The 27,275-nt window shown below is 41.7% G+C and overlaps 1 protein-coding gene across 1 annotated transcript; it reads left to right on the top strand.

Annotated features, from left to right (window-relative positions):
* Positions 1–680: 680 nt before the first annotated feature.
* On the top strand, positions 681–26,468 carry LOC127533523 (NLR family CARD domain-containing protein 3-like). The gene is made up of 10 exons (XM_051946724.1): positions 681–812; positions 896–1,066; positions 1,179–1,292; positions 1,555–1,627; positions 1,788–2,013; positions 2,195–4,001; positions 8,036–8,209; positions 23,599–23,772; positions 24,153–24,199; positions 24,350–26,468. Exons 1-10 carry the CDS (start codon positions 724–726, stop codon positions 24,880–24,882), a joined length of 3,408 nt encoding a protein of 1,135 aa, XP_051802684.1. The 5' UTR covers positions 681–723; the 3' UTR covers positions 24,883–26,468.
* The last annotated feature ends 807 nt before the right edge of the window (positions 26,469–27,275 follow it).

The following is a 27,275-nucleotide window of genomic DNA, read 5'->3' as shown; positions in this document are numbered from 1 at the left end:
GGCTGTTGTTCTCCTGTGGAAGAATTCCACTATCACCTTTACTTTGTCCACAGTGGGCTTCATCACCTTCAGAGCTTCTCTTACAAACAGGCTAATTGTGTGTACAACACATGGGTGCTGGGTGGTGAAACAGGAAGCAACAAAATCAGTCTGTAAAATGTGCTCTCATTGCAAAACTCTGCCTGCTGCTTCCTCATTGGTGAAGTCCTGACTGGTTCCAGGAAACAGATCATGTCTGAGCGTCCAGGAGTCGACTGGAAACTTTGTTCTTCTTCAGCGCTTTGAATAAAGTGTAAGTTTGCTTTGTTTGCTGCTTTAACTTCAGTAATGTTGCTGTTTGTTTCTGCTCTGTCATGTTTCTACATGTTCACTTCTTATTTCACCACAAACTCTGGATCACTGCTGTTTAAACATGGATCAATATGATTATTAGGTTATTGATTCACTGCAATCAGTCAGCATTTCTATTAGATTATTGATTGACTTCAGTCAGTCTGATCAGCTGCTGATGTTTCTTTGTTTCTTCACAATACAAACTGCTTCGTGTCTTTTTTACTTTGGGTTTCTCTGTGAGTCTCTGCAGCTCCATGACTCCATCTGCTGGACTGATAGTAGAAGTGCAGCAGCTGATCTTTTCCAGGAGGATCTGAGTGGATGAATGATGTTTGTTTCCTGTGCAGGTGAAGGTAGAAAGTGTGTGTGAGCTGCTGTGAGTTGAGCATCATGGATGAGTGTGAGGACAGAGAGGAGGGAGTCCCTCCCTCTAAAAGCTCTCTGTGTGGGGAACAGGAGAACCAGAGCAAAGCTCAGAGGTGAGACCACCATCTCTAACTGTCCAGGACTCTGCTGCATGTCAGAGCTCAGCATCACATCACTGCTGCATCATTATTGACAGGAATCCACCTGGACCTGGACCTGGACCTGGACCTGGACCTGGACCTGGACCTGGACCTGGACCTGGACCTGGACCTGGACCTGGACCTGGACCTGCATCCAGTTGTGTGTCCATGAACAGTGACTGGTCCATGGATCATCCTCTTTATTTCAGACGATCTTCAGATGGAAGGTGAGACAGTAAAACTGACAAAAAGACATTTCAGACTCAAAGTTGTTGATGTGTTTATTTACAGCTTGAAGATGTTTTGCTTCAGTTTTTATCTGTTCTGGTTTTGTTTCAGGATCCAGCAGCAGAGACCAGACTGTCCTGAACCCAGCTGTCTGTCCTTCAAGAGCGACTGGTCAAAGGATGATTTCATTAACTTCAAAGACGTCCATCCGTCTGCTGATCAGATGTAAGCTGGAACTGACAGAAAGAGTCACTTATTGTAGAACAGAACCAGTTTGTACGACGTGTTGTCCGACCTGCTCTGAAATCCAAAGTGTTTGTCTGTTGTGAACGTCCACGTCACAGCGAGGGAGACATGATGAGGTTTAAATGTGGAGATAACTGGTTCCATTTTCAGAGTCTCCTGAAGACGTTGATGGTGTCGTAGCTGGTGTTTGTCTCTGTGTGGACAGACGCACTGAGATCTGACTGTTGATGTTGATCCACAGAGTGGAGCAGCAGAACTCAGAGGTTCCCAGAGCTCAGTCTGTCCAGCAGCATCACCTGGACTCCATATTCATGGTGAGTTCATGGACAACAAGTTGTTCTCCATCTGTTGTGTTCAGGCGTCTCCATGCTGCTCTTTGTAGACCAGTGGACTGTCAGTGTGTCCAACATGGATCTGATGTTTGGCTCCATGATTTGACTCTGATGGACTCATTGACACATTTCTCTGTTCCAGCTGCTGGAGGACAACATGGTGACTTTTGTGAAGAAGGAGCTGAAGAAGATGCAGAAGGTCGTGAGTCCAGATTACCCAGAATGCTCAGAGAGTCAGAGGGAGGATGAGGAGGAGTTGGAGGGTGATGATGAAGATGAGAGGAGCAGCAGAGAGATGTTTGAGCAGATCACAGTGTTGTTCCTGAGGAGGATGAAGCAGGAGAAGCTGGCTGACTGTCTGCAGAGCAGTAAGAGGATTTGTGTAAAGACTGAAGCTGCTGATCAACAGAACATTTACTAAAGTCTCAGAATATCTTCACACAATCAGTCTTTAGGGGACAAACTGTCACCTTCACTTTATTGCTACTTTGGTGCTTTAATATCCAGGTTACTTCTACTTCACTCTTTCTTTCTTGTGTTTTCATTCAGAACTTGCTGCTGCAGTTTGTGGACGTAAACTTAAATGTTCTCTGAAGAAGAAGTTCCAGAGAGTGTTTGAGGGCATCGCTAAAGCAGGACAGAAGACCCTCCTGAATGAGATCTACACAGAGCTGTACATCACAGAGGGAGGGACTGCAGAGGTCAATGATGAACATGAGGTCAGACAGATTGAAGCAGCATCCAGGAAAGCAGACAGAGCAGAAAGAAGCATCAGACCAGAAGACATCTTTAGAGGCTCACCTGGAAGAGATGGACCAATCAGAACAGTGATGACACAGGGAGTGGCTGGCATCGGGAAAACAGTGTTAACACAGAAGTTGACTCTGGACTGGGCTGAAGACAAAAGCAACCAGGACATCCACTTCATGTTTCCATTGACTTTCAGAGAGCTGAATGTGCTGAAACAGAGAAAGTTCAGTTTGGTGGAACTTGTTCATCACTTCTTCAGTGAAACCAAAGCAGCAGGAATGTGCAGCTTTGAAGACTTCCAGGTTGTGTTGATCTTTGACGGTCTGGATGAGTGTCGCCTTCCTCTGGACTTCCACAACAATGAGGTCCTGACTGATGTTAGAGAGTCCACCTCAGTGGATGTGCTGCTGACAAACCTGATCAGGGGGAATCTGCTTCCCTCTGCTCGCCTCTGGATAACCACACGACCTGCAGCAGCCAATCAGATCCCTCCTGACTGTGTGGACATGGTGACGGAGGTCAGAGGGTTCACCGACCCACAGAAGGAGGAGTACTTCAGGAAGAGATCCAGAGATGAGGAGCAGGCCAGCAGCATCATCTCCCACATGAAGAAGTCACGAAGCCTCCACATCATGTGCCACATCCCAGTGTTCTGCTGGATCACTGCTACAGTTCTGGAGGAGCTGCTGAGAAGCAGAGAGGGAGGAGATCTGCCCAGAACCCTGACTGAGATGTTCATCCACCACCTGGTGGTTCAGGTCAAAGTCATGAAGGTCAAGTATGATGGAGGAGCTGAGACAGATCCACAGTGGAGTCCAGACAGCAGGAGGATGATTGAGTCTCTGGGAAAACTGGCTTTTGAGCAGCTGCAGAAAGGAAACCTGATCTTCTATGAGTCCGACCTGACAGAGTGTGGCATCGATATGAGAGCAGCCTCAAAGTACTCAGGAGTGTTCACACAGATCTTTAAAGAGGAGACAGGACTGTACCAGGACAAGGTGTTCTGCTTTGTTCATCTGAGTGTTCAGGAGTTTCTGGCTGCTCTTCATGTCCATCAGACCTTCATCAACTCTGGAGTCAACCTGCTGGAAGAACAACAACAAACAACATCTCGTTGGTCTAAACTGTTCAGACAGAAGATAGATCCAACACGTTTCTACCAGAGAGCTATGGACGAGGCCTTACAGAGTCCAAACGGGCACCTTGACTTGTTCCTGCGCTTCCTCCTGGGTCTGTCACTGCCAACCAATCAGAATCTCCTACGAGGCCTGCTGACACAGACAGGAAGTCTCTCACAGACCAATCAGGAAACAGTGGAGTACATCAAGAAGAAGATCAGTGAGAACGTGTCTGCAGAGAGAAGCATGAATCTGTTCCACTGTCTGAATGAACTGAAGGATGTTTCTCTGGTGGAGGAGGTCCAACAGTCCCTGAGATCAGGACGTCTGTCCACAGATAAATTGTCTCCTGCTCAGTGGTCAGCTCTGGTCTTCATCTTACTGTCATCAGGAGAACATCTGGACGTGTTTGACCTGAAGAAATACTCTGCTTCAGAGGAGGTTCTTCTGAGGCTGCTGCCAGTGGTCAAAGCCTCCAAGAAAGTTCTGTAAGTAGTTGGAGACTGAAGATACTTTTAATTTTCCTGCTGTTTCATCAGTAAAATCTGCTTTTTGTCTCTTCAGACTGAGTGGCTGTAATCTGTCAGAGAGAAGCTGTGGAGCTCTGTCCTCAGTCCTCAGCTCCCAGTCCTCCAGTGTGACAGAGCTGGACCTGACTAACAACAACCTGCAGGATTCAGGAGTGGAGAGTCTTTCTGCTGGACTGGAGAGTCCACACTGTAAACTGGAAGCTCTCAGGTCAGGACTCATCAACCTGTTCAATTCTGTTAGAATTCAAACAGACAAATATAATGCATGAATAGTGTTTTTTTACACATTTTTTACCGTTCCTCTGATGATATGTCAGAACAACATTGTGAAGAGGAAGAAACAGGAAATTCAGCATCACAAAAACATCAGAAGAAGAAACACGCTCTCCACAAAATAAAAGCGGAACAGACCACAAGGGTGGCGCTGCAGGACTACAATGTCTTGTTAACACATTAAAACAATACTGGATAGGAGAATATTAATGTAGTTTATCAGACATTTACACTGCTTACTGCTGCTGTATTCTGGACATAGTGGGATGTATTTGTTGGTAAATTCACTGCTGTCTTTTCAACAGGACAGAAAATACTGTACTTAATGTTTTACTTCTTTTCTTGTCTTTGTCTCTTCAGACTGAGTGGCTGTAATCTGTCAGAGAGAAGCTGTGGAGCTCTGTCCTCAGTCCTCAGCTCCCAGTCCTCCAGTGTGACAGAGCTGGACCTGACTAACAACAACCTGCAGGATTCAGGAGTGGAGAGTCTTTCTGCTGGACTGGAGAGTCCACACTGTAAACTGGAAGCTCTCAGGTCAGGACTCATCAACCTGTTCAACTGATGACCATTTAAAATGTGTTTTTATTCATGATGAACAGAACAGCTGAAGTGGGAGGTTTTCTGTATTTCTATGACTCACATCAGTTCTGTTACTGACCTTTAGCACTACAGCCATGGCCATAAGTTTGGACACAAGTACCATGACGCTTGTGAATCTTAGAAAATACCACAAAATTGTCACTTACAATACAGTAGACAACTCCTGAGAACTATATTAAGTTTCATATTTAAAAAAAACATCAAAAGAGTTTGGTGTCATTTTGTTATTCTTACCAAATTCGGTTGTGAAAGTACTGCGTTTTTTGTTAATTTCTTCTAATATTATGTTTGGGAACAAAGTTGTTCCAATTGTTGGAATTTATTGATAATATTATATCCCTTGTTGATTTGTTGACTAATTAAACTGGTGCTGTCAAAAAATATTAGTTATGTTCTGTAATAGACATCAAAACAGACATAGGAAGTCATGCTGTGTCCAAACTTATGGCCATGGCTGTAGTTTCTCTGAATGAGGCCTCTTCCACTACAGCAGTGGTCGGCAACTGGCGGCCTACGGGCCAAAACTGGCCCGTCAGGAATAGTATCTGGCCCGCCAGATGATTTTGAAAATTTGATTTGGCACGGAGCCAAGCCAGTCCGTCACAGCAAACAAAAACTCGCGCAGTCGGCTTCTGCCGGGCATTTCCGCGTTTGCGCGACTGGTCGGACACGGTTGTACAAGCCAGATTTCACTGAGCAACAGTGTGTGCAAAATGTGTGTGTCTGGGGAGTCATTTTTAATACATCTGTGATCAGAATTGAGACGTGTGTCCCAAGCAGCGGCGATCAGCTGTAGAAGCTCCACTGAGCCCCGCTCGTGGAATCGGAGTGCACCCCCCCGCAGGTTGGCCCGCTGTTTGATTATTTACAAACATTTTGGCCCGAAGCCACATCTACTTGCCGACCCCTGCACTACAGGAACTCAACAACCTAGAACCTGCATGACAGAACCAGAACCTGTAAGAACCTGTACAGTCTTGGTTCCAGGTTCTGTTTTAGTTTCCACTGTTTTACAAATAGAATCTTTCAGACAGACGTCAATGACAGACTTCAGGTCTGTCAGAAATGATGGAGTGAAGCAGCAGCCCTGCAGGTGAGGACAGTCATCATGACTGTTGATAAGCAGTGTCCTCATGTCCTCTGGTCTGTGGGTAAGGTCAGTCCAGTCTTCCTGCTGCTGATGGCTGAGTCCCTTCAACTGAAGTGTTGGTGAAGGATAGAACATCCATCCAACCTGTGGTGAGCTTCATGGTCTCTCTGCTCTCCCTGAAGAGGAGCTACACCCTCATAGGGACCCTATGACCTTTTTCAGATGTGAGGCTGTTAAAGGTTGTTGGTTCCTTTCAGACTGTAGGGACTGAGAGCCAATCACTGGGCAGCAGAGTGTCTCCTGAGACTGAGAGAGAATGAAGAGTCCAGCTCACTGACGCTATGAGGAGTCCAGACTTCATCAAGAGTGGAGATAAACATTTTAAACACATGAGTTTGGAGATCCTTAGTCTGGTTCCAGTGGGATTCATGTGTGAGTGAAAACCAAAGCCTGAGTCTCAACAGCACAAGAAGAAACAAGAAAAGCACTCATGGAGCGCAGTACTCCACCAACACTGTTCATTCCCCCATATGGCATTGTCAGAAATGCAGCATATTTTTTGTAGAAATGCAGCATTTTATTACTATTGTTATTACTGATGATCAGAAATGACGGCACTATAGAATGTGTCCATTAAATATAGATGTACCCACAAAGAAAATGAACTAAGCACAGACATGTGTTATGTATGTGTACGTTACGTACGGATATTGAATTGTGTGACCTACATATGTGTAAATTATTCTTACAAAGGTCTGTTGATCAGTTCATCACTTTCGGCAAGGCTTTGTTTTGCTCCTGTTAAAACAACCGTTCCCTCCATGCTTTTATTTTGAAGGTTTATTTTTTAATGTTACGAGCTTTTATTATTCCACCATTCCCGCAGCACAGGAAGTGTTTATCTAAGAAGCGGTGTCTTGACTAGAGGAAGAAGCTGCTGAAAAGTCTGAAAATTCACATAAGGATGGAAGGACAACTCAGAAACACCCTCACAATTTAATCAATTGTTTCTTGAATCATTTCCAATGGATAAGTCAGTAGTAGGATCACAATCATGTGACCGTCATCAGGCAGCTGATGCAGCGTTCACTTCTTGTCATGGTTACAGTGACGCCGTGCCGGCCGCTATCTTTCAGTGGGAAATCCTGAACAAATCCATGGATCCAGTCTATAAGCCGCATCACTGCCAAAATCTAATGAGGTGGTCCTTGTGTCATTTCTGACCTTCCCTACAAGTTTCATCCCAATCCGTTGGTCCATTTTTGAGTAATTTTTCACAAAGACAGACAGATTCACAGACAAACATACGCCTATCGTCACATAACCGTTCCTTGGTGGAGTAATGAAGGAACATGAACAACAAGGACTGGAGATCAGAAGATGTTTGTTCTGTAACATCAGAGATGTAACTGAGTCTGACAGTGATTTAATCGCTGACATCAGCATCAAGTTGACTATTTTTCAGATTCTAAAGAAGGAAAAAGTTCAAAGTGTGTCTTGTCCAAGTGTGTGTCCTGATTTGAATTTCTGGGGCATTTAAAAGACAAAGGTAGAGCAACACAAACCCTTCAACAAACAACAGATGAAGACATAGTCTCTGAAGATGGTGGAACATCTCTGCAGAAATGTGGTTTCTTCCTGCTGAGGAGGATTAAATGTGTCATCAGAAGTAAAGGTGGACAAAGAAATTAGTGAAAATATAAAACATTACAATCACAGTGACCTTTATTGGATTAATTTATTCTTGTTTGGTCTGAATTCTTCATTTAGTAAATCTAAACTGTCAGTTTGTTTTTTTGAATCTGATCAAATACTTTACTTCTCAGCTTCAAAGTAATCTGATTACTGTAATGTGCTACACTTTGGATTATTTTCACATTTATATAATATTGCAGAGGACTGTCCTCATTGCTGCTGTATTCTGGACATAGTGGGATGTATTTGTTGTTAAATTCACTGCTGTCTTTTCAACAGGACAGAAAATACTGAACTTAATGTTTTACTTCTTTTCTTGTCTTTGTCTCTTCAGACTGAGTGGCTGTAATCTGTCAGAGAGAAGCTGTGGAGCTCTGTCCTCAGTCCTCAGCTCCCAGTCCTCCAGTGTGACAGAGCTGGACCTGACTAACAACAACCTGCAGGATTCAGGAGTGGAGAGTCTTTCTGCTGGACTGGAGAGTCCACACTGTAAACTGGAAGCTCTCAGGTCAGGACTCATCAACCTGTTCAACTGATGACCATTTAAAATGTGTTTTTATTCATGATGAACAGAACAGCTGAGGTGGGAGGTTTTCTGTATTTGTATGACTCACATCAGTTCTGTTACTGACCTTTAGCACTAGTTTCTCTGAATGAGGCCTCTTCCACTACAGGAACTTAACAACCTGGAACCTGCATCACAGAACCAGAACCTGTAAGAACCTGTACAGTCTTGGTTCCAGGTTTTGTTTTAGTTTCCACCGTTTTACAAAATAAAATGTTTCAGATAGATGTCGATGAAAAGGAAACACCAGAACAAACCTTTAGTGTTTGATGTTTGTTCGATGACTAAACTCTGCAGTTCAGCTGTTGGACAAGAAGCAGGAAGGAGAAGATGTGGAGAACAATGTTCAAATGTTTGACCATCTGAACAGTCCACCTTCTCACCAGCAGAGATTCTGATTTATCCTGATGACTCTGTGATTCCTGATCACCTGATAGGTGTACTTACTGCTAGTGTTGTAGTTGAGACCACCTAAACTGATACCAAGACATGGCTGAGACCACAGTGTGTCGAGGCCAAGACGAAGCAAGACAGAGTCAAGACTGAGACCACACCTGGAGGTATATAATGAATCATTCCAGAAACTAATGCTCCCACCTACGCTTTCTGAGGCCATTATTACACTTATTTTAAAGAAAGATAAAGACCCCTCAGATTGCCACAATTACCGTCCCATTAGTTTAACGTCGTACAACAGTAAAATATCAAAAATTTTTGCAAATCGATTGGATCGAGTAATGACTCATCTAATCCATCCCGATCAGGTTGGCTTTATACGGTCCCGCTGCTCAGCAGATAATATCAGAAGATTATTGGACATTGTGTGGGCAATACAAGATAGTCAGACTCCAACTGCTGCTATTTCATTGGATGCCGAAAAGGCATTCAACAGGCTTGAATGGCCATACTTGTTTTTAACTTTAAAATGTTTTGGTTTCAGTAGTAAATTTATTGATTGGATACGGCTTATATATACATGCCCAAAGCTTCTGTTTTGACTAGTGGCATCATTGGCCCATCATTTGACTTGGGGAGGGGTACCAGACAGGGAGACCCACTGTCCCCCCCTTCTATTCGCGATAGCCCTTGAACCACTTGCGGTGACTGTCCGAAGAGAAGCTAAATTCCCATGTATCTCTATTGGTCATAGCTGTCATAAGTTAATGCTTTATGCAGGCGATATTCTTTTGTTTGTAACTGATCCCCAGAACTCCCTTCCTGCCTTGTTCTCCATAATCAATACATTTTCCTATCTCTCTGGCTACAAAATTAATTGGACAAAATCTGAGGCCCTTCCACTAACTGCTTATTGCCCCAAAACTCTTTTCCCCACCAATGTGTTCTCCTGGCCTAAAAAAGGTATAAAATATCTTGGTATCACATTCCCATCACAGCTATCTGAGCTGATAAAAATTAATTTTGATCCTTTGCTTGAGAAGATGAGGGTGGATGTGGAACGCTGGAATCAACTGTATCTCTCCGTGTGGGGTAAAGTAAACGTAATCAAAATGATTTGCACCCCCAAATTTAACTACCTACTGCAAGCTCTCCCGGTACATATTCAACCATCATATTTTAAAAAGTTTGATCAATTGTGCAAAGAATTTATATGGAGCAATAAAAAACCCAGGCTTAATTTAAGAAAGCTACAGAAGCCAGTGGATGGTGGAGGACTGGGAGTACCAAATCTGCTGTACTATCATTATGCATTTTCCCTCAGGCACTTGGCACACTGGTTTTTCCCTCCCGAGAGAGCACCTCCCTGGCTCCCTCTTGAGAGTGAGGTCTCTGCCCCATTCACACCACTCTCTTGTCTCTCTACTAACCTTGTTCCTCAAAATAGGTTGCATCCCATCTTATCTCATCTTCAGAAAGTGTGGAAGAGAATATCCCAGATTTTTAAATTTAACCCACATCTTAATCAATCTTCAGGTCTGTGGCACAATCCAAAACTTTGTATAGACAAAATCCCATTCCTTTGGAAATCTTGGTTTATGAAAGGTGTGTTAGTATTCGGAGATCTGTATGATAATGGTACTTTGAAGTCATTTGAAACTTTAGTAGGGGAATTCAAACTGCCCAGGCAGGACTTTGGAGGTATCTGCAGCTGCGACACTTATTCGTGAAGACCTTTGGATCGGCTGCCTCAGCCCCCCCAACTTGTGGCCTCTTAGAAATGCTCAAAAAAGCTCTTGTGCAAGGTCATGCAGCCTCCACTTTTTATAAGATGTTATTGACTGAGACTGACACCAACCTGATGCCTCTAAAGATGTCATGGGAGAAAGATTTGAATCTTACTTTTACGGAGGATGAATGGGATGGGATCCTTAGAAATGGGAAGAAAATATCCAGGGAGCTGAGGATTCGATTAATTCAATTTAAAATTCTACATAGAATATACTGGACACCCCATAGGCTGCACAAAGTAGGATTAGTAGATAATCATAATTGTTGGAAATGTCAAGATGACATCGGTACTTTGATTCATATGCTGTGGGGCTGTCCAAAAGTTCAGGACTTCTGGTTATCAGTACATAAGGTGGTGGTAGAGATTGTTGGCAAAGATGTCCCATTCTGTAGCAAACTTTACATTCTTGGGGACCCATCAACTATGAGTGCTTTGCCGTCATCTCTCTCACAGTGGATCCAAACAGTGATTATGCTGGGTCGGAAATTATTGGTCACTGAATGGAAGTCTCCCTCAGCCCCATCTTTAACACACTGGAACAACTGTCTTGGTCAACTAGCATCTTTAGAGAGGTTATCTTTCAGACGACTGAATAGAGCAGATGATTACAACTGCAAATGGGGCTCCTATTAGGGCTGGGCGATATGGCAAAAAAAATGATCACAATTTATTTTGTCATATCATTCGATCACGATTTTCCATCACAATTATTTTCACAATATTTTATATTGTTTTTAAACTGCCAGCTTAAAGCCTCTGTACTGAAAACTAAAAACTAGAGATTAGTTCAACTTTTTATGAACAAAACAAATTGAATATGAACATAGACAAATAGAAAAGCAATTTCCACTCACTGTGCAACAAATGTAATAAATATATATATATAACACTAAAAGTACAATAATTAACAGATCTGACTGACTGTTTTTGGAGGTATAAAAAATAGAAAATAAAAAACTGTCCTCTTGGGGTAAGAAAGAGACTTATCCCAGAATAAACAAACACTATTATTTTCAGTTCTGATGCAACATATGCTGTGTAAACATTACTTGCATCAAATGTGCAATATTTTTAATAATGGCACAGATTAGCTAGTTTCAAGTTAAATAATATCAGTACAAAATAAACTATAATACATAAAAAATAAAATAGCAGCACTGAATACTCTAACAGCAACACTCATTGTCAAAATGAAAACAGTAATATTAACAAAGCAAATAAAGCAAGTTAAATAAAATATAGAAAAATATAAAAACAATTTTCACTCAACAGTGCAATGAATCTAGAAAAATATAAGACACTAGTGCACTAATTTGCAGTCCTGAGAATTTTTGGTAAACAGGTAAACAAGATAAAAAATAAAAACAAACTGTCCCTTGGGGGGCTGCTCAGCGGCGCAGTGGTTAGCACTTTCGCCTTGCAGCAAGAAGATCCCTGGTTCGAATCCCGGGGTAGGCCTGGGATCTTTCTGCATGGAGTTTGCATGTTCTCCCTGTGCATGCGTGGGTTTTCTCCGGGTACTTCGGCTTCCTCCCACAGTCCAAAAACATGCTGAGGTTAATTGGTTACTCTAAATTGCCCGTAGGTGTGAATGCAAGTGTGATTGTTCGTCTATGTATGTAGCCCTGTGACAGACTGGTGACCTGTCCAGGGTGTCCCCTGCCTTCACCCCAGTCAGCTGGGATAGACTCCAGCACCCCCCCCCATGACCCTAGTGAGGATAAAGCGGTGTATAGAGAATGGATGGATGTCCCTTGGGGATAATGAAGACACCTTAAATAAAAAGTGCAACACTTAAACATGCTGAATTTAGTGTACATTATTAAGGGCTATGGCCGAGGTTTTTTGCAGTGGCAGGACACAATGTTGCCCCCTGTACTGAAAGCCCTCTCTGAGGGCGAGCTGGTGGCAGGAATACAGAGGTATCGCTTTGCTAAGAGACCAACTCTGGGATATGTTGTAGAGTGGGTCTTCCACCATGCCAATGGATTGGTCTCACTGTCTGCATTTGGCGTTTGCAGTTAACTGTTCAGTTCCGCTTCAACAGCCTGCTGGTCTGTTAGACCAGAAGTAGAGACAGAGTAAGCCTTTTTAAAAAAGCTGCCAAGTGTCTTCTTCTGTATTTTCACTGGTGTAACTGAAGTTGTTGCTTCTGCTGAGGTAGAAGGCTTAGACTGTGATGTCTTCTATTCATCCAGCATTTGAGAGACAGCGTTGGCCCTCACAGCCTCTACTTTGTCAGCCTGGATGTAATGGATCTTGAAGCGAGGATCAACAAGGGTTGCCATGCACAGGAGGTTATCAGTGGCAGCATCATCAAATGTTTCATTTAAGTAGCTGATGACTGAACTCTTGATGGCCTTGGTAAGGTCTGTGTCAGTATCTTCTGGCTTCAAAACCTCTTCATTGAAGAGTTGAAGGACGGGTTTCACACAAGAAACACTGACATAAGCTTCTCCAGAAAGGGCATCAGTAAAGTCAACAAGTGGATTTAGAGCCTTGTGGACAGACTCCAGGACATCAGTATCCTGCCATGAGGGAATTAGATGCCTGCTTTTTCGATCATCTGATAAAACCTTTGCAATGGCCTTCTCTTGCTCCAGTACTCTTGCAATTATGGCATGACGGGACCCCCACCTGGTAGGGGATTCTGTGATCAGCTTGTGCTTTGGCAGTTTGAGTTCATCTTGGGCAGCTGCTAGTGCCCTTTTCTTTTTCCATGAGTAAGAACAAGCACTGACCACTTTCTCAGACACACTGACAGCTCTCTCAATCCTCTTGTCCTGAAGAAAATACAAAATTATTTTTACAAACTCTTAACATAAGCACAATGTCAGTACAGTTTTCATGAATTTAGAGAACACCACATTTAGACTTCAAAATGCACAATACTCTAACAATAAAATCAAATTACTTTGAAATATTTTGATTGTTATTCATGAACTGTTATCCAGTCAGTGTTATCAAAGGGCAGACAAAAACTTGACATAGTATTAGATGTACTGTCAGAATTAAGATTTTTGTTATAATGATAACTTTATTTACATAGTGCCTTTAAAAACAGATGTTTACAAAGTGCTTTAACAGACAAAACAAAGGTACAAAATGAAGTGATGTAATTTTTTATATTTAATAAGGAGACAGTAAGAATTAAATGTGGAATTATAAAATATGCAAATATTTGTTATTTTTAAGGTAATTTTAAAATGGGAAAAGTTTATTTCACACTCTTAACTTACCAATAGCTGAGTGCAGCCTATGACCAAAACACTGCAGTCCAGTCTTTAAGAGCAACAGCTTTTACTATGTTGGTTCCATTATCTGTTGTGATGCAGACCTGTTGGTCTTCACTAAGGCCCCAGGATTCCAGTGCATCCTCCAGCCCCTGACTGATGATTTCGGCAGTGTGGTCTTCCGGAAAATACACAGTCTGCAAGCATGTGCTCTGTAGAGTCTACTCCTGGTCAATGTAATGTATTGTGAGACTCAAATATGGCTCAGACGTGCGACTCGACCAAAGATCACTGGTAGTTGCAAAGTATTTCATCTGTTTAAGTTTAAACTCCGTTTCCAGCTTTCTTCTGCATTCGTCATATAGCTGTGGTATTGCAGTTTGAGAAAAATATTTTCTGCCGGGTATTTCATACCTCGGGTCCAGCACTTTGATTAAATACCTAAATCCGTCTTTCTCCACTGAGTTTAGGGGCATCATGTCTTTTGCAAGACAAAAAGTAATAGTTTTCTTCCTCTGGGAGTGATGCTTGTATGGTGTGGTGGCCGTAAAAGATGACCCTATTGACTGCTGCTTTGGTCCAGTGGCTGCACGGCTAGTAATGGCTAAACTACTTATCCTAGGCGTGCCAGAAGCAGCAGTAAAAGGCCGAGCAGTCTCTGTTTGTGCTCTCTCATGCTTCTTCATGCTCTCTGTAATCACTAGGGTGGTACTTCTTTAAATGATTGAAGAGATTTGTAGTGTTGCCTGTTTTTGAGGGTACCGACCGCCGACATACCTTGCATATCGGCTTCGTTTGCTCCACGTCATTTTGAAGGTACCCAAACCACCGCCACACAACCGACGTTGAGGCACCTTTTCTGTCAACAATATCCTCATCTGTGGAGGATAATTCCAAATGGCTAACATCTGTTTCGCTGTCCTCGGGTGCACATTCTTCTCCTTCCTCGGCCATTTTTTTACGCTCACCGGTAAGTTAGAAATGGAAGTGGAGCAGGAAAAGGTCGACTCTGATTGGCTGACACTGACACACGTGCATTTCCTTCTTCTGATGCGTTTTTGGCAGGCTTGGCATCTCATTGCGCATTGCTGCCTTAAATGGTTGAAAACAGTCCTACCACAGAGGAAAACGACACGTCTGCTATGTCTGATCATGCAAATATGCTCACAGCTGATGTCATACAACTGGAGTGTGAACCCAAGCAGCAGGCGTAGACAGGATGGTGAAATTAAATTTGATTTAATTAAAGGAAACAAGAATATTAATGAACAGAAACACTATGTGAAGGAAGCCGAAGGGAAACAATGAAGAGGAAATAACTAAACGAACTAACAAAGGGCGGACCCGTAGGCCGAGATGAACTAAACAAAAACTGAACTAAATAGCGGGGAAGATAACTCACAGAAAGTCCAGATTGTCCAGTGTCTGACGGGCGGAAAAGAGGGGCAGAGCAGACTGAGTCGCAGGAGGGGGTGAGAGGCAGGCAGGGAAACAGGCAGAGTAGTCCGAGGAAGGGGCAGGGTCCAGGAGGCGATGTGCGGGAAACGGTGGACGGAGTGCAGGATGCAAACGGAGTGCTTCATGGGGCATGGACGGTGGAGCATGCATGAATGATGCGGCATCGGAGGGAAGGAGGGAGTCTGGCTTTATTCAGTGTTGATTGCTGATGCGAGCCGGCTGTGTCCTCAGCGCAGCCGCTCATCATTAAGCCGCTGATTAGTCGGCTCGCTGAAGCAGGAGGGCGTGACAGCTGATCACTGCGATCCACCTGAAATTAATCGCGATCAGCGATCACAATCATGTCATCGCCCAGGCCTAGCCCCTATTTAGCGTATATTCACTCAATGACGTCTCCAGCTCAAAGAAATACTACAGGTGTTTGAATGTATATGGTGTTATTATTTTATGTATGATTTAGCTTGGCATCTATCGCTATAGTGAGTGTCGTTTATTTGTTTTATTTTTATATTTATTTATTTTTTAATTATTTATTTTTTGTTTGTGTATGTATATATATATATATATATATATATATACATGGATATATCTGCACGTACTTGTATGTGTTTGTATGTGTATATACATATATAAACTTATTTTGCTTTTTTCTTTTCTTGGGCATATTTGGAATTTTAGTTTGTCTTGTATTGTTGGTGTGGTTTTGTTCAGTTAATTACTTCTGCCAGGAGGTTATGTATCGGAGTTTGTTTGTCTGTTTGTCTGTTAACAGCATAACTCAAAAAGTTATGGACGGATTTTCACCAAATTTTTACAGAATGTCCGGAAGAGCAAAAGTAACAATCGATTAGATTTTGGAGGTGATCCGAATCACCGTCTGGATCCAGGATTTTTTTGAAGGACTCTGTACTCTGATGGTCTGGCGGCCATCTCTCAATTGCACAGAGTCCTTCAAAAAAATCCTGGATCCAGACGGTGATCCGGATCACAAAGTTTGCTGCTATCTTTCTCGTGCCCCGCCTTGTACTCCAACAATCTGTAAATCATAAAGACATCTGGTCATATAACAATGAATCATATCTAAAAAGAATCTTATTTACAGTGTAAGATGAACAGAAAAGAAAGCTTTATGAATTCATGAAACATCTACATGTACCATATTAAAAACACAAATGAATGAATCAGCACAATACATAACAGGAGCATTATGGCAGCCATGTTTTTCAAATAGTTACACCAAGATATGATATTAAATGACCACACCAGTTCATTTTCTTACTTTAACAGTGGCATTACAGTCATTTTCAGAAAGGGGATAGGTGTGTATTTTTTTCTTTTAAGTACACCCAGTGTGGTAAAGATTGTGTGACTGAACAAGCCATAGAAGAGGGAACTCACAACGCTAAAACTGTGATATAGAAATATTTGTTGCCAGGCCAAGTTGCATACGTGAGACGTACCTTTTTCATAGACAGGGAGCATAATTTGAGCTGGACACTCCTCTGTCACATCAGTAGTTCTCTCATCCAAGTGAGCAGCAGCAGCACGGCAGAGCTGACATTAGCTAACGTTGATGTAAAATAATCAAAGCTTCATGTGGTCTTTCTCATTACTGTTCATGAGAAGTGCAAGCCCAACTTAAAACAGTACCACATGCCTTTTCCTTATATATGTATGTTACACACATGAAGACAAAGGCATGGACGTATGTGTAACGGGACGACTTTATTCTGTAAATACAGAAAGGACAGGTTTTCAAGTAAAGGCTTCTCTGTGATGACTCACTGTACACAACATCCGCTTGAACTGAGCTGTTTTTTGGCTTTATGCTATCCAGACTAATATTTTAGTAATAACACAGCTGTTTGTACAGTCACTGTTACATATTATATACAAGAAAAAAGGAAAACATATTCATCTCCTTGAGAATAACATAGAACTTGGCTTATACAAATACATCTCCACTTATTGTTTGTACCCATGGACAAGTGCTTGAATAAATCTAAACATATTGGACCATGTAATAACACATTTATGAACAGTAAAATATCCTAACATCTTTACACTACACCATCAACAGGAGAAGCTAATGCTTTTAGCATTTATGCTAGTGACAGTTAGTGGTAACTTCTGTTGTCCAGAACAATCACAAAGTGCAAACTAGGTGAACAAAACATGAGCGTGAACATAAAAATAATCCTTATAATGTAGCCTATATACTGCTTGTGCCCTTAACCCACCTGTAAATACAGAAAGGACATCTTTTCAAGGAATGGTTTCTCTCTGTGATGACTCACTGTAGCTTCTGCTTGAACTGAGCTGTTTTAGGAAGTCAGTTGAGAGACAGTTCAGTGCTGTCACTGCAGCCGCGGTCTCAGCTGGTTTCACAGTAAAATTCTAAGTCCTCCATGACCGAGACGAGACTGAGTAAAAATGACGTCGGGTCTGTGACAAGACTGAGACCTTCAAAAAGTGGTCTGGAGACCGATGTCGAGTACCACAACACTACTTATAGAGGCCCCTTGGGTTCATCAATCAAGATGCAGAGAGTTTCAAACTTGTGTCGATTTATTTCTTACTCTCAACGAGCACCATGTACGATAAGCACCGTGAAAACTACAGAAAAAAACAGAAGAAATACAAAATGCTTCGCTGTAGTTTCACAAATAATTCACACATAAATCATGTTCACATACTGATCATGTTTACAATCAATACAAATAATTTTAATCAAATAATAACAATGAAATATTAAATGAAATGTTTTTAAAGCTTTTCTGACATACAGTATATCAAATACAATATATTGTTATTGTTCACAGAAAGAATGTGTTGCTTTTATCCTAATGACATGCAGCTTTACTCATAAATAAATGAAGTAATGACATTCTCCTTTTTCTTAAATAAAATATGTTACTCATCTGATAATAATGTACACTTTACATTTCCATACCTCATTCTGTCTCCAAGGGCTCTAAAGAGTTTCATCCATCAGCTAGCATGTTCTCTAGCTCGATACACACACCTCACTGTTCAGAACTACAAACAATAAAAAATACTGAGGTCAATCACAATGTCAGCTCTTTCCTCATAGAATTCAAACAGACAAATATAATGCATGACGAGTGTTTTTATACATTTTTTTACCGTTACTCTGATGATACGTCAGAACAACGTTGTGAAGAGAAAGAAACAGGAAATTCAGCATCACAGAAACATCAGAAGAAGAAACACGCTCTCCACAAAATAAAAGCGGAACAGACCACAAGGTGGCGCTGCAGGACTACAATGTCTTGTTAACACATTAAAACAATACTGGATAGGAGAATATTAATGCAATTTATCAGAGATTTACACTGCTTACTGCTGCTGTATTCTGGACATAGTGGGATGTATTTGTTGTTAAATTCACTGCTGTCTTTTCAACAGGACATAAAATACTGCACTTAATGTTTAACTTCTTTTCTTGTCTTTGTCTCTTCAGACTGAGTGGCTGTAATCTGTCAGAGAGAAGCTGTGGAGCTCTGTCCTCAGTCCTCAGCTCCCAGTCCTCCAGTGTGACAGAGCTGGACCTGACTAACAACAACCTGCAGGATTCAGGAGTGGAGAGTCTTTCTGCTGGACTGGAGAGTCCACACTGTAAACTGGAAGCTCTCAGGTCAGGACTCATCAACCTGTTCAACTGATGACCATTTAAAATGTGTTTTTATTCATGATGAACAGAACAGCTGAGGTGGGAGGTTTTCTGTATTTGTATGACTCACATCAGTTCTGTTACTGACCTTTAGCTCCAGTTTCTCTTAATGAGGCCTCTTCCACTACAGGAACTTAAAAACCTGGAACCTGCATCACAGAACCAGAACCTGTAAGAACCTGTACAGTCTTGGTTCCAGGTTCTGTTTTAGTTTCCACTGTTTTACAAATAGAATCTTTTAGATAGACGCCAATGACAGACTTCAGGTCTGTCAGAAATGATGGAGTGAAGCAGCAGCCCTGCAGGTGAGGACAGTCATCATGACTGTTGATAAGCAGTGTCCTCATGTCCTCTGGTCTGTGGGTAAGGTCAGTCCAGTCTTCCTGCTGCTGATGGCTGAGTCCCTTCAACTGAAGTGTTGGTGAAGGATAGAACATCCATCCAACCTGTGGTGAGCTTCATGGTCTCTCTGCTCTCTCTCAAGAGGAGCTACACCCTCATAGGGACCCTATGACCTTTTTCAGATGAGAGGCTGTTAAAGGTTGTTGGTTCCTTTCAGACTGTAGGGACTGAGAGCCAATCACTGGGCAGCAGAGTGTCTCCTGAGACTGAGAGAGAATGAAGAGTCCAGCTCACTGACGCTATGAGGAGTCCAGACTTCATCAAGAGTGGAGATAAACATTTTAAACACATGAGTTTGGAGATCCTTAGTCTGGTTCCAGTGGGATTCATGTGTGAGTGAAAACCAAAGCCTGAGTCTCAACAGCACAAGAAGAAACAAGAAAAGCACTCATGGAGCGCAGTACTCCACCAACACTGTTCATTCCCCCATATGGCATTGTCAGAAATGCAGCATATTTTTTGTAGAAATGCAGCATTTTATTACTATTGTTATTACTGATGATCAGAAATGACGGCACTATAGAATGTGTCCATTAAATATAGATGTACCCACAAAGAAAATGAACTAAGCACAGACATGTGTTATGTATGTGTACGTTACGTACGGATATTGAATTGTGTGACCTACATATGTGTAAATTATTCTTACAAAGGTCTGTTGATCAGTTCATCACTTTCTGCTAGGCTTTGTTTTGCTTGTGTTAAAACAACCGTTCCCTCCATGCTTTTATTTTGAAGGTGTATATTTTCATGTTACGAGCTTTTATTTTTCCACCATCCCCGTGGCACAGGAAGTGTTTATCTAAGAAGCGGTGTCTTGACATGAGGAAGAAGCTGCAGAAAAGTCTCAAAATTCACATAAGGATGGAAGGACAACTCAGAAACACCCTCACAATTTAATCAATTGTTTCTTGAATCATTTCCAATGGATAAGTCAGTAGTAGGATCACAATCATGTGACCGTCATCAGGCAGCTGATGCAGCGTTCACTTCTTGTCATGGTTACAGTGACGCCGTGCCGGCCGCTATCTTTCAGTGGAAATCCTGAACAAATCCATGGATCCAGTCTATAAGCCGCATCACTGCCAAAATCTAATGAGGTGGTCCTTGTGTCATTTCTGATCTTCCCTGAAAGTTTCATCCAAATCCGTTGGACAAACATACGCCTATCGTCACATAACCGTTCCTTGGTGGAGTAATGAAGGAACATGAACAACAAGGACTGGAGATCAGAAGATGTTTGTTCTGTAACATCAGAGAATCAAATCAGAATCAAAAATAAAGGTGGACAAAGAAATTAGTGAAAAAATCCAACATTATAATCACAGTAATGAACGATACTGACCTTTATTGGATTCATTTCTTCTTGTTTGGTCTGAATTCTTCATTTAGTAAATCTAAACTGTCAGTTTGTTTTTATGAATCTGATCAAATACTTTACTTCTCAGCTTCAAAGTAATCTGATTACTGTAATGTGCTACACTTTGAATTATTTTCACATTTATATAGTATTTGAAAGGACTGTCCTCATTGCTGCTGTATTCTGGACATAGTGGGATGTATTTGTTGTTAAATTCACTGCTGTCTTTTCAACAGGACATAAAATACTGAACTTAATGTTTTACTTCTTTTCTTGTCTTTGTCTCTTCAGACTGAGTGGCTGTAATCTGTCAGAGAGAAGCTGTGGAGCTCTGTCCTCAGTCCTCAGCTCCCAGTCCTCCAGTGTGACAGAGCTGGACCTGACTAACAACAACCTGCAGGATTCAGGAGTGGAGAGTCTTTCTGCTGGACTGGAGAGTCCACACTGTAAACTGGAAGCTCTCAGGTCAGGACTCATCAACCTGTTCAACTGATGACCATTTAAAATGTGTTTTTATTCATGATGAACAGAACAGCTGAGGTGGGAGGTTTTCTGTATTTCTATGACTCACATCAGTTCTGTTACTGACAGTGGCGTGCACAGATAGACACCAGGTGGTGCTAGAGCAGCTGCCCCTTACCCTCAGTATCAAGCAGGTGTCCTCCACGTCTCAACGTTATAAAAAAATGTAAACATTAAACACACACACACACACATGACCCGTGTCGTGACTCGCCCCATCTCGTAACGTGAACACCACCATCCAGGTAACACCTAAATGAATCCAGTGTTTTGTTCATCAGCCTCAGTTGTCACACGGTGCATTTATTACTCCACCAAGGAACGGCAGAGTTATGTAACGATCGGCGTACGTTTGTCTGTGAATCTGTTAATCTGTTTGTCTGTCTGTGTGAAACGTTACTCAAAAACAGACTCATGGATTTGGCACAAATGATTAAACTGTGGGCTGTTTCTGAGTCCCGCTACATATTTAGGTCACGTATGAAGCAAACCCCAGACAGACAATGGTGAAGCTCCTGATGGTTCACAAAGCCTTTATTTATGTTCAGCCGTCAGCCCTATTTTGAACATAAATTCACCTTTCTGTCCTTCACTCCTTTCTTGTCTCCATTCCAGCTGCTTCTAAGTTTAAACACATCCTTTACTAGACAGCAACAGTGGAACCGTTTTCTTTCATCTTTATGTGAATTTTCTGACTTTTCAGCAGCGTCTTCGTCATGTCAAGAAACCTCTTCTTAGATAAACACTTCCTGTGCCGCTGGAATGGTTACAAAATAAAAGCCCTTACCATTAAAAATACACCTTCAAAATAAAAGCATGGAGGGAACGGTTATTTTAACAGTAGCAAAACAAAGGCTTGCCAAAAGTGATGAACTGATCAACAGACCTCTATAAAAGTCATTTACATGTGATTTGGTATGAATACATAACATGTACATGCATAACACATGCCTGTACTCAGCACAAGGTCATTTTTATTAAATATTTCATCCATCAGAAATGATCCATCAACTGAGCAGCCTTGGCAGAGTACTGCGCTCTCTGAGTGCTTTTCTAGTTTGTCTCTGTTGTGAAGTAGCCTGTCTCATGTAGCGCTAAACAACCGTGTCTAAATTAGCCAGCTGCCCGCCTGCTTAACAAGCTCGACACTACCCATAATAATAATCAATTAACTGACAAAACGTGACAACGATGACCTCACAACCAGTGTTATTTGGTGAATTGGTACAGCATATGATCAGTATACTATAACTGAATATTTAGTTTGTGTAGGTTTATTATTAGCCTGCAGGTTGAGGCAACACTTGCTGTGACTAATTTGCTAAATGACAAAAAGGAAAAGTAGCTTTCTGCCTTGTTGTAGCCTAATGTCAGGAATCAGTCTGGATGTTGTCGATCTCTTTTAATTTGCCAATTTTTAAGGTACAGTGTTTTATTGACTCTTTGTGTGTCGTTATTAAGATGTTAAAATGAATGCTGTTACAGAAAATGTGTTCCTGATTTTATTATTTTTTCAAATCTCACACTGTTATATTCAGGCAGCCGGTGGTTCTACACGCTGCACAAGGTGCCCTTTTTTTTCCACTGAGCACCTGCCCCCCAAAATGTCTGTGCACGCCACTGGTTACTGACCTTTAGCTCTAGTTTCTCTTAATGAGGCCTCTTCCACTACAGGAACTTAACAACCTGGAACCTGCATCACAGAACCAGAACCTGTAAGAACCTGTACAGTCTTGGTTCCAGGTTCTGTTTTAGTTTCAATGACTTTACAAAATAGAATGTTCCAGATAGACGTCAATGAAAAGGAAACACCAGAACAAACCTTTAGTGTTTGATGTTTGTTCGATGACTAAACTCTGCAGTTCAGCTGTTGGACAAGAAGCAGGAAGGAGAAGATGTGGAGAACAATGTTCAAATGTTTGACCACCTGAACAGTCCACCTTCTCACCAGCAGAGATTCTGATTTATCCTGATGACTCTGTGATTCCTGATCACCTGATAGGTGGACTTACTGCTGCTGTATTCTGGACATAGTGGGATGTATTTGTTGTTAAATTCACTGCTGTCTTTTCAACAGGACAGAAAATACTGTACTTAATGTTTTACTTCTTTTCTTGTCTTTGTCTCTTCAGACTGAGTGGCTGTAATCTGTCAGAGAGAAGCTGTGGAGCTCTGTCCTCAGTCCTCAGCTCCCAGTCCTCCAGTGTGACAGAGCTGGACCTGACTAACAACAACCTGCAGGATTCAGGAGTGGAGAGTCTTTCTGCTGGACTGGAGAGTCCACACTGTAAACTGGAAGCTCTCAGGTCAGGACTCACACTTTGAAAGTGAAAGAAAATGAAAGATTGATTCTTTATTTGCTTCAGATGCATCAAATCTGCACCAAAATGTATCTGAAAGACAAAAAGAAAACAAAGAGTGAGAAACATCCAGCCAAGTGTTGTCCATCAGGTTTGTGTTGTTTTGTGTGTGCAGGCTGTCAGGCTGTCTGGTCACAGAGGAAGGCTGTGCTTCTCTGGCCTCAGCTCTGAGCTTCAAGACCTCAAATCTGAGAGAGCTGGACCTGAGCTACAACCATCCAGGAGACTCAGGAGAGAAGATGCTGAGAGCTAAAGTGGAGGATCCACACTGTAGACTGGAAACTCTCAGGTACAGACAGACAGACACTCTCAGGAAGCTTTTAGCCTACCTTAACACAAAGAGTGGAAGCAGAAGAACACTGTTAGCTCAGCTACACACCATGACTGAAGGGAAGAGGAAACTGTTAGCGTAGCTTAGCACATGGACATGACAGACAGGGAACCTTTTAGCCTAGCTCCAGGAAACATCAATGAGTAAAGCTGAATAATGAGTGTAAACTGAGCTGGAACGTGACGAGCACAGGACAGGACTTTAGAGATGCTGCATTCAGGTGTCTGTGTCTCCATGTTGGACTGGTCCTTTATCAGTGGAACAGTGTGAGAGCCATGTAACGTCCATGTGTGCTGCTGAAAGAGTCTCTGCTGCTCTGACCGTCCTCCTCCTTTCAGGGTGACGCCTGCTGGAGTCCGATGGTTGACACCAGGTCTGAGGAAGTGTAAGTGTGTTTTTATGGATTGATGGAAACAAAGCAGCACATTCAAGCATCTTCAAAGTGTCACATCTCTGAGGTCATCATCAAAGCTTTAATACTGATCACATGATCCATCAATAACTGCAGCTGTGTTGTGTTTGTTCTCTCCATCAGATTCCTGTCAACTCACAGTCGACACAAACACAGTAAACAGAAAACTCAAACTGTCTGACAACAACAGGAAGGTGACATTTGTGGAGGAGGATCAGTGGTATCCTGATCATCCAGACAGGTTTCTCGGGTATCCTCAGCTGCTGTGTGGAACTGGTCTGACTGGTCGCTGTTACTGGGAGGTGGAGTGGAGAGGATATGTTCATATATCAGTGAGTTACAGAGGAATCAGAAGGAAAGGAGTCAGTGATGACTGTTGGTTTGGATTTAATGATCAGTCCTGGAGTCTGATCTGCTCTGATCGTCATGGTTACTCTGTCAGACACAATAACATTCAAACATCCATCAGTTCCTCCTCAGTCTCTCACAGAGTTTCAGTTTATGTGGACGTTCCTGCTGGAACTCTGTCCTTCTACAGAGTCTCCTCTGACTCTCTGATCCTCCTCCACACCTTCAACACCACATTCACTGAAACTCTCTATCCTGGATTTGGGGTCTACTGGTTCTATCCTGGTTCCTCAGTGTTTCTGTGCTGAGTTCAGTCTCCAGAGTCTCCTCCTGTCAGAGAAACAGTGTTGAACAGATAGTTGAGTCTCTCCATGACTCTGTCCCTCACAAACATGTTTTCACATTCATGGATTAAATCTAATCTTCTTCCTCTTCAAAGATGAAGTTGTGATTATTCCAGGAGCCAAATGTGGTGTTTGCGTCTTTTTCCAGTCAAATGTTGAGAGTGAAAATCAGGATGTGGTGTTCCTCTGACGCTCACTTGAACTAAAAGCATTTGAGCTGCACAAAGTGTGAAATGAGAGAGGAAGCAGTGAATCTACAAACTGCTGACAGACTTTCACACATTATTGTCCAGAGAAAATCAGGTTTTTGTGTGTAAACAACTGTGCAAACTCTGTTTTATAATCTAATATTGTTATTGTATTCATTTGTTCCCTTTTTTCTTTTTAGAACAAACAGACATTTAAAATCTTTTCCTGTAAAAACATCTGATGATTATTTAGCTCACAGAGTTTTAAAACCTTCACAAAGCAAACAGAAATCACACAAACATCCAGTTAACACGACGTGTTTTAATCTGAATATTCTTTCTATTCAGACATTCTAGTTTCTTTTATGCACTTTAGTCTTGAAGCAATGAGGACAAACCTACATTATTATTAAATCTCTCTTTTTATCCAACAGGAAATCTAAATTCTTCCACATATTTTAGACTTTCTCTGTAAAAACAGGACAAAAGAAGCTGCAGAACTACAGAAATATGAATGTAAAAGCTGAATCAGTGTGAAAACTAAACACAAAACTAATCTGCAGCGTTTAGTTCTGATCAATAATCAGTTTTTTACAGATTTCTGCTGCTTGGTGGACTGAAGGAACGGCGCCTCCTGCTGGAGTCTCAGCAACAAGAATTAAATCACATGTTCTGAAAATGAGTGAAATGATTCTTAGTTTGAACAGGAATAGAATAAAAGAGCAGGATTTCATGTTTTTTCTCAGTGTGTCGACCTCTTCTACCAACAAAAATCACATTAAAACATGAGAGAAGCAGTTTTTGTGTTTTAAATTCATAAATATTTTGAAGAGAAGGTTCTGAATAAACTGTGGTTAGAAGAAACATTTTAGCCGCTAACGTCCACGATATTAAAGATTACAAACATCTGCATCACCTGTAATGTTAACAAACACACAGATCAATATTTACATATATATTAGAGATGTTAAATATTTATCTCTATATACCGACCAGCCCCCCCCTGCCTACCATCCTGCCCTTGGAATGAATAGTTTTGTTGAGCAGCCTTTGAACTGATCTCTGGTCTGTTCTGATGTTGGACTTGTTTGTTCCTCAGAGCTGCATCAGACTGTTCTGGACACTTTGTCTTGTCCTGTTAGTTCACTTCCTCCTGTTTCATCAGTTTCTTTGTTCAGTTTATCCAGTTTCAGGTTGTTTTTTTGTATGTTTCCTCTTTTGAACTTCGTTGTTTGTTTTTGCAGTCGCAGCAGTTTTGTTTGTTTCTGGAATGAGTTTGGTTTATTTTCTCCTCAGTCCAGTTTGAACATTTCTGTATTGATTTAGTTCCTGCTTTGTTTAATAAAGTCCTTTTGAATCCTCGCTAGTGTCCACCAGTTCTGCCCCCATGACGTCTAAATCAAAGGGTCAGAGGACGTGGTGGTGATCTGGTGATTATTAAGGATTGTTTCCACTTCACAGAGCAATGTGTTCAGACTACAGACAGACCCATATGGTTTTTTCAGGGCCGATACCGATTATTAGTCATCAAGGAGGCCGATAACTGATATTTGGAGCCCATATTCATTTGCAGTAAAAGTGAAAATATTGGCGTCAAAACTTTGATTAATACAAACTCCAACACTTAACTTGGTTTAAATGCCTTTAAGCACATGTTTATTAAACAGCTTTTTACATTTGCAACATGTTAAAGGTTGTTTTTTTATCTTAGACAACAGACATCTTGGTTTCAAAATCCTAACAAAGTGCAGGGAGCTCCCAGGCTCAGCAGCATGTCTCAGAAAGTTCAATGAAAAATTCAACAAATAAACAGCTCCCCAAAGTTTTCTGCAGTAAATAAAGTTTTTCCAAATTTCAATCGATCTGAAATGTTATTTTATCTTTCACTGTCTTTGTTTTAAGTTCAAAGTGCAGGGAGTTTCCAGGCTCAGCAGCATCTCTTAGAAAGTTCACTGAAAATTTAAATCAATAAAGAGCTTCCTGAAGTTTTATAAAGTAAATAAAACAAAGGTAAATAAAATGTGCACAGAAATGTGAGTCTCAAATCAATGAGTCGTCCCAACTGAGCAGCAGCAGACTGTGGAGCTAAAAGCAGATGTTCAGCGTTCTCTCCAGTCAGACGGCTTCTCCTGCTCTCACAAACTGACAGACTTCACTGAAGACGTTCAC

The sequence above is a fragment of the Acanthochromis polyacanthus genome, chromosome 4, assembly GCF_021347895.1.
Source record: "Acanthochromis polyacanthus isolate Apoly-LR-REF ecotype Palm Island chromosome 4, KAUST_Apoly_ChrSc, whole genome shotgun sequence".
NCBI lineage: Eukaryota > Metazoa > Chordata > Actinopteri > Pomacentridae > Acanthochromis > Acanthochromis polyacanthus.
Note: the sequence above shows the minus strand (reverse complement) of the source record. Positions and strands in the feature narration are given on the sequence as shown.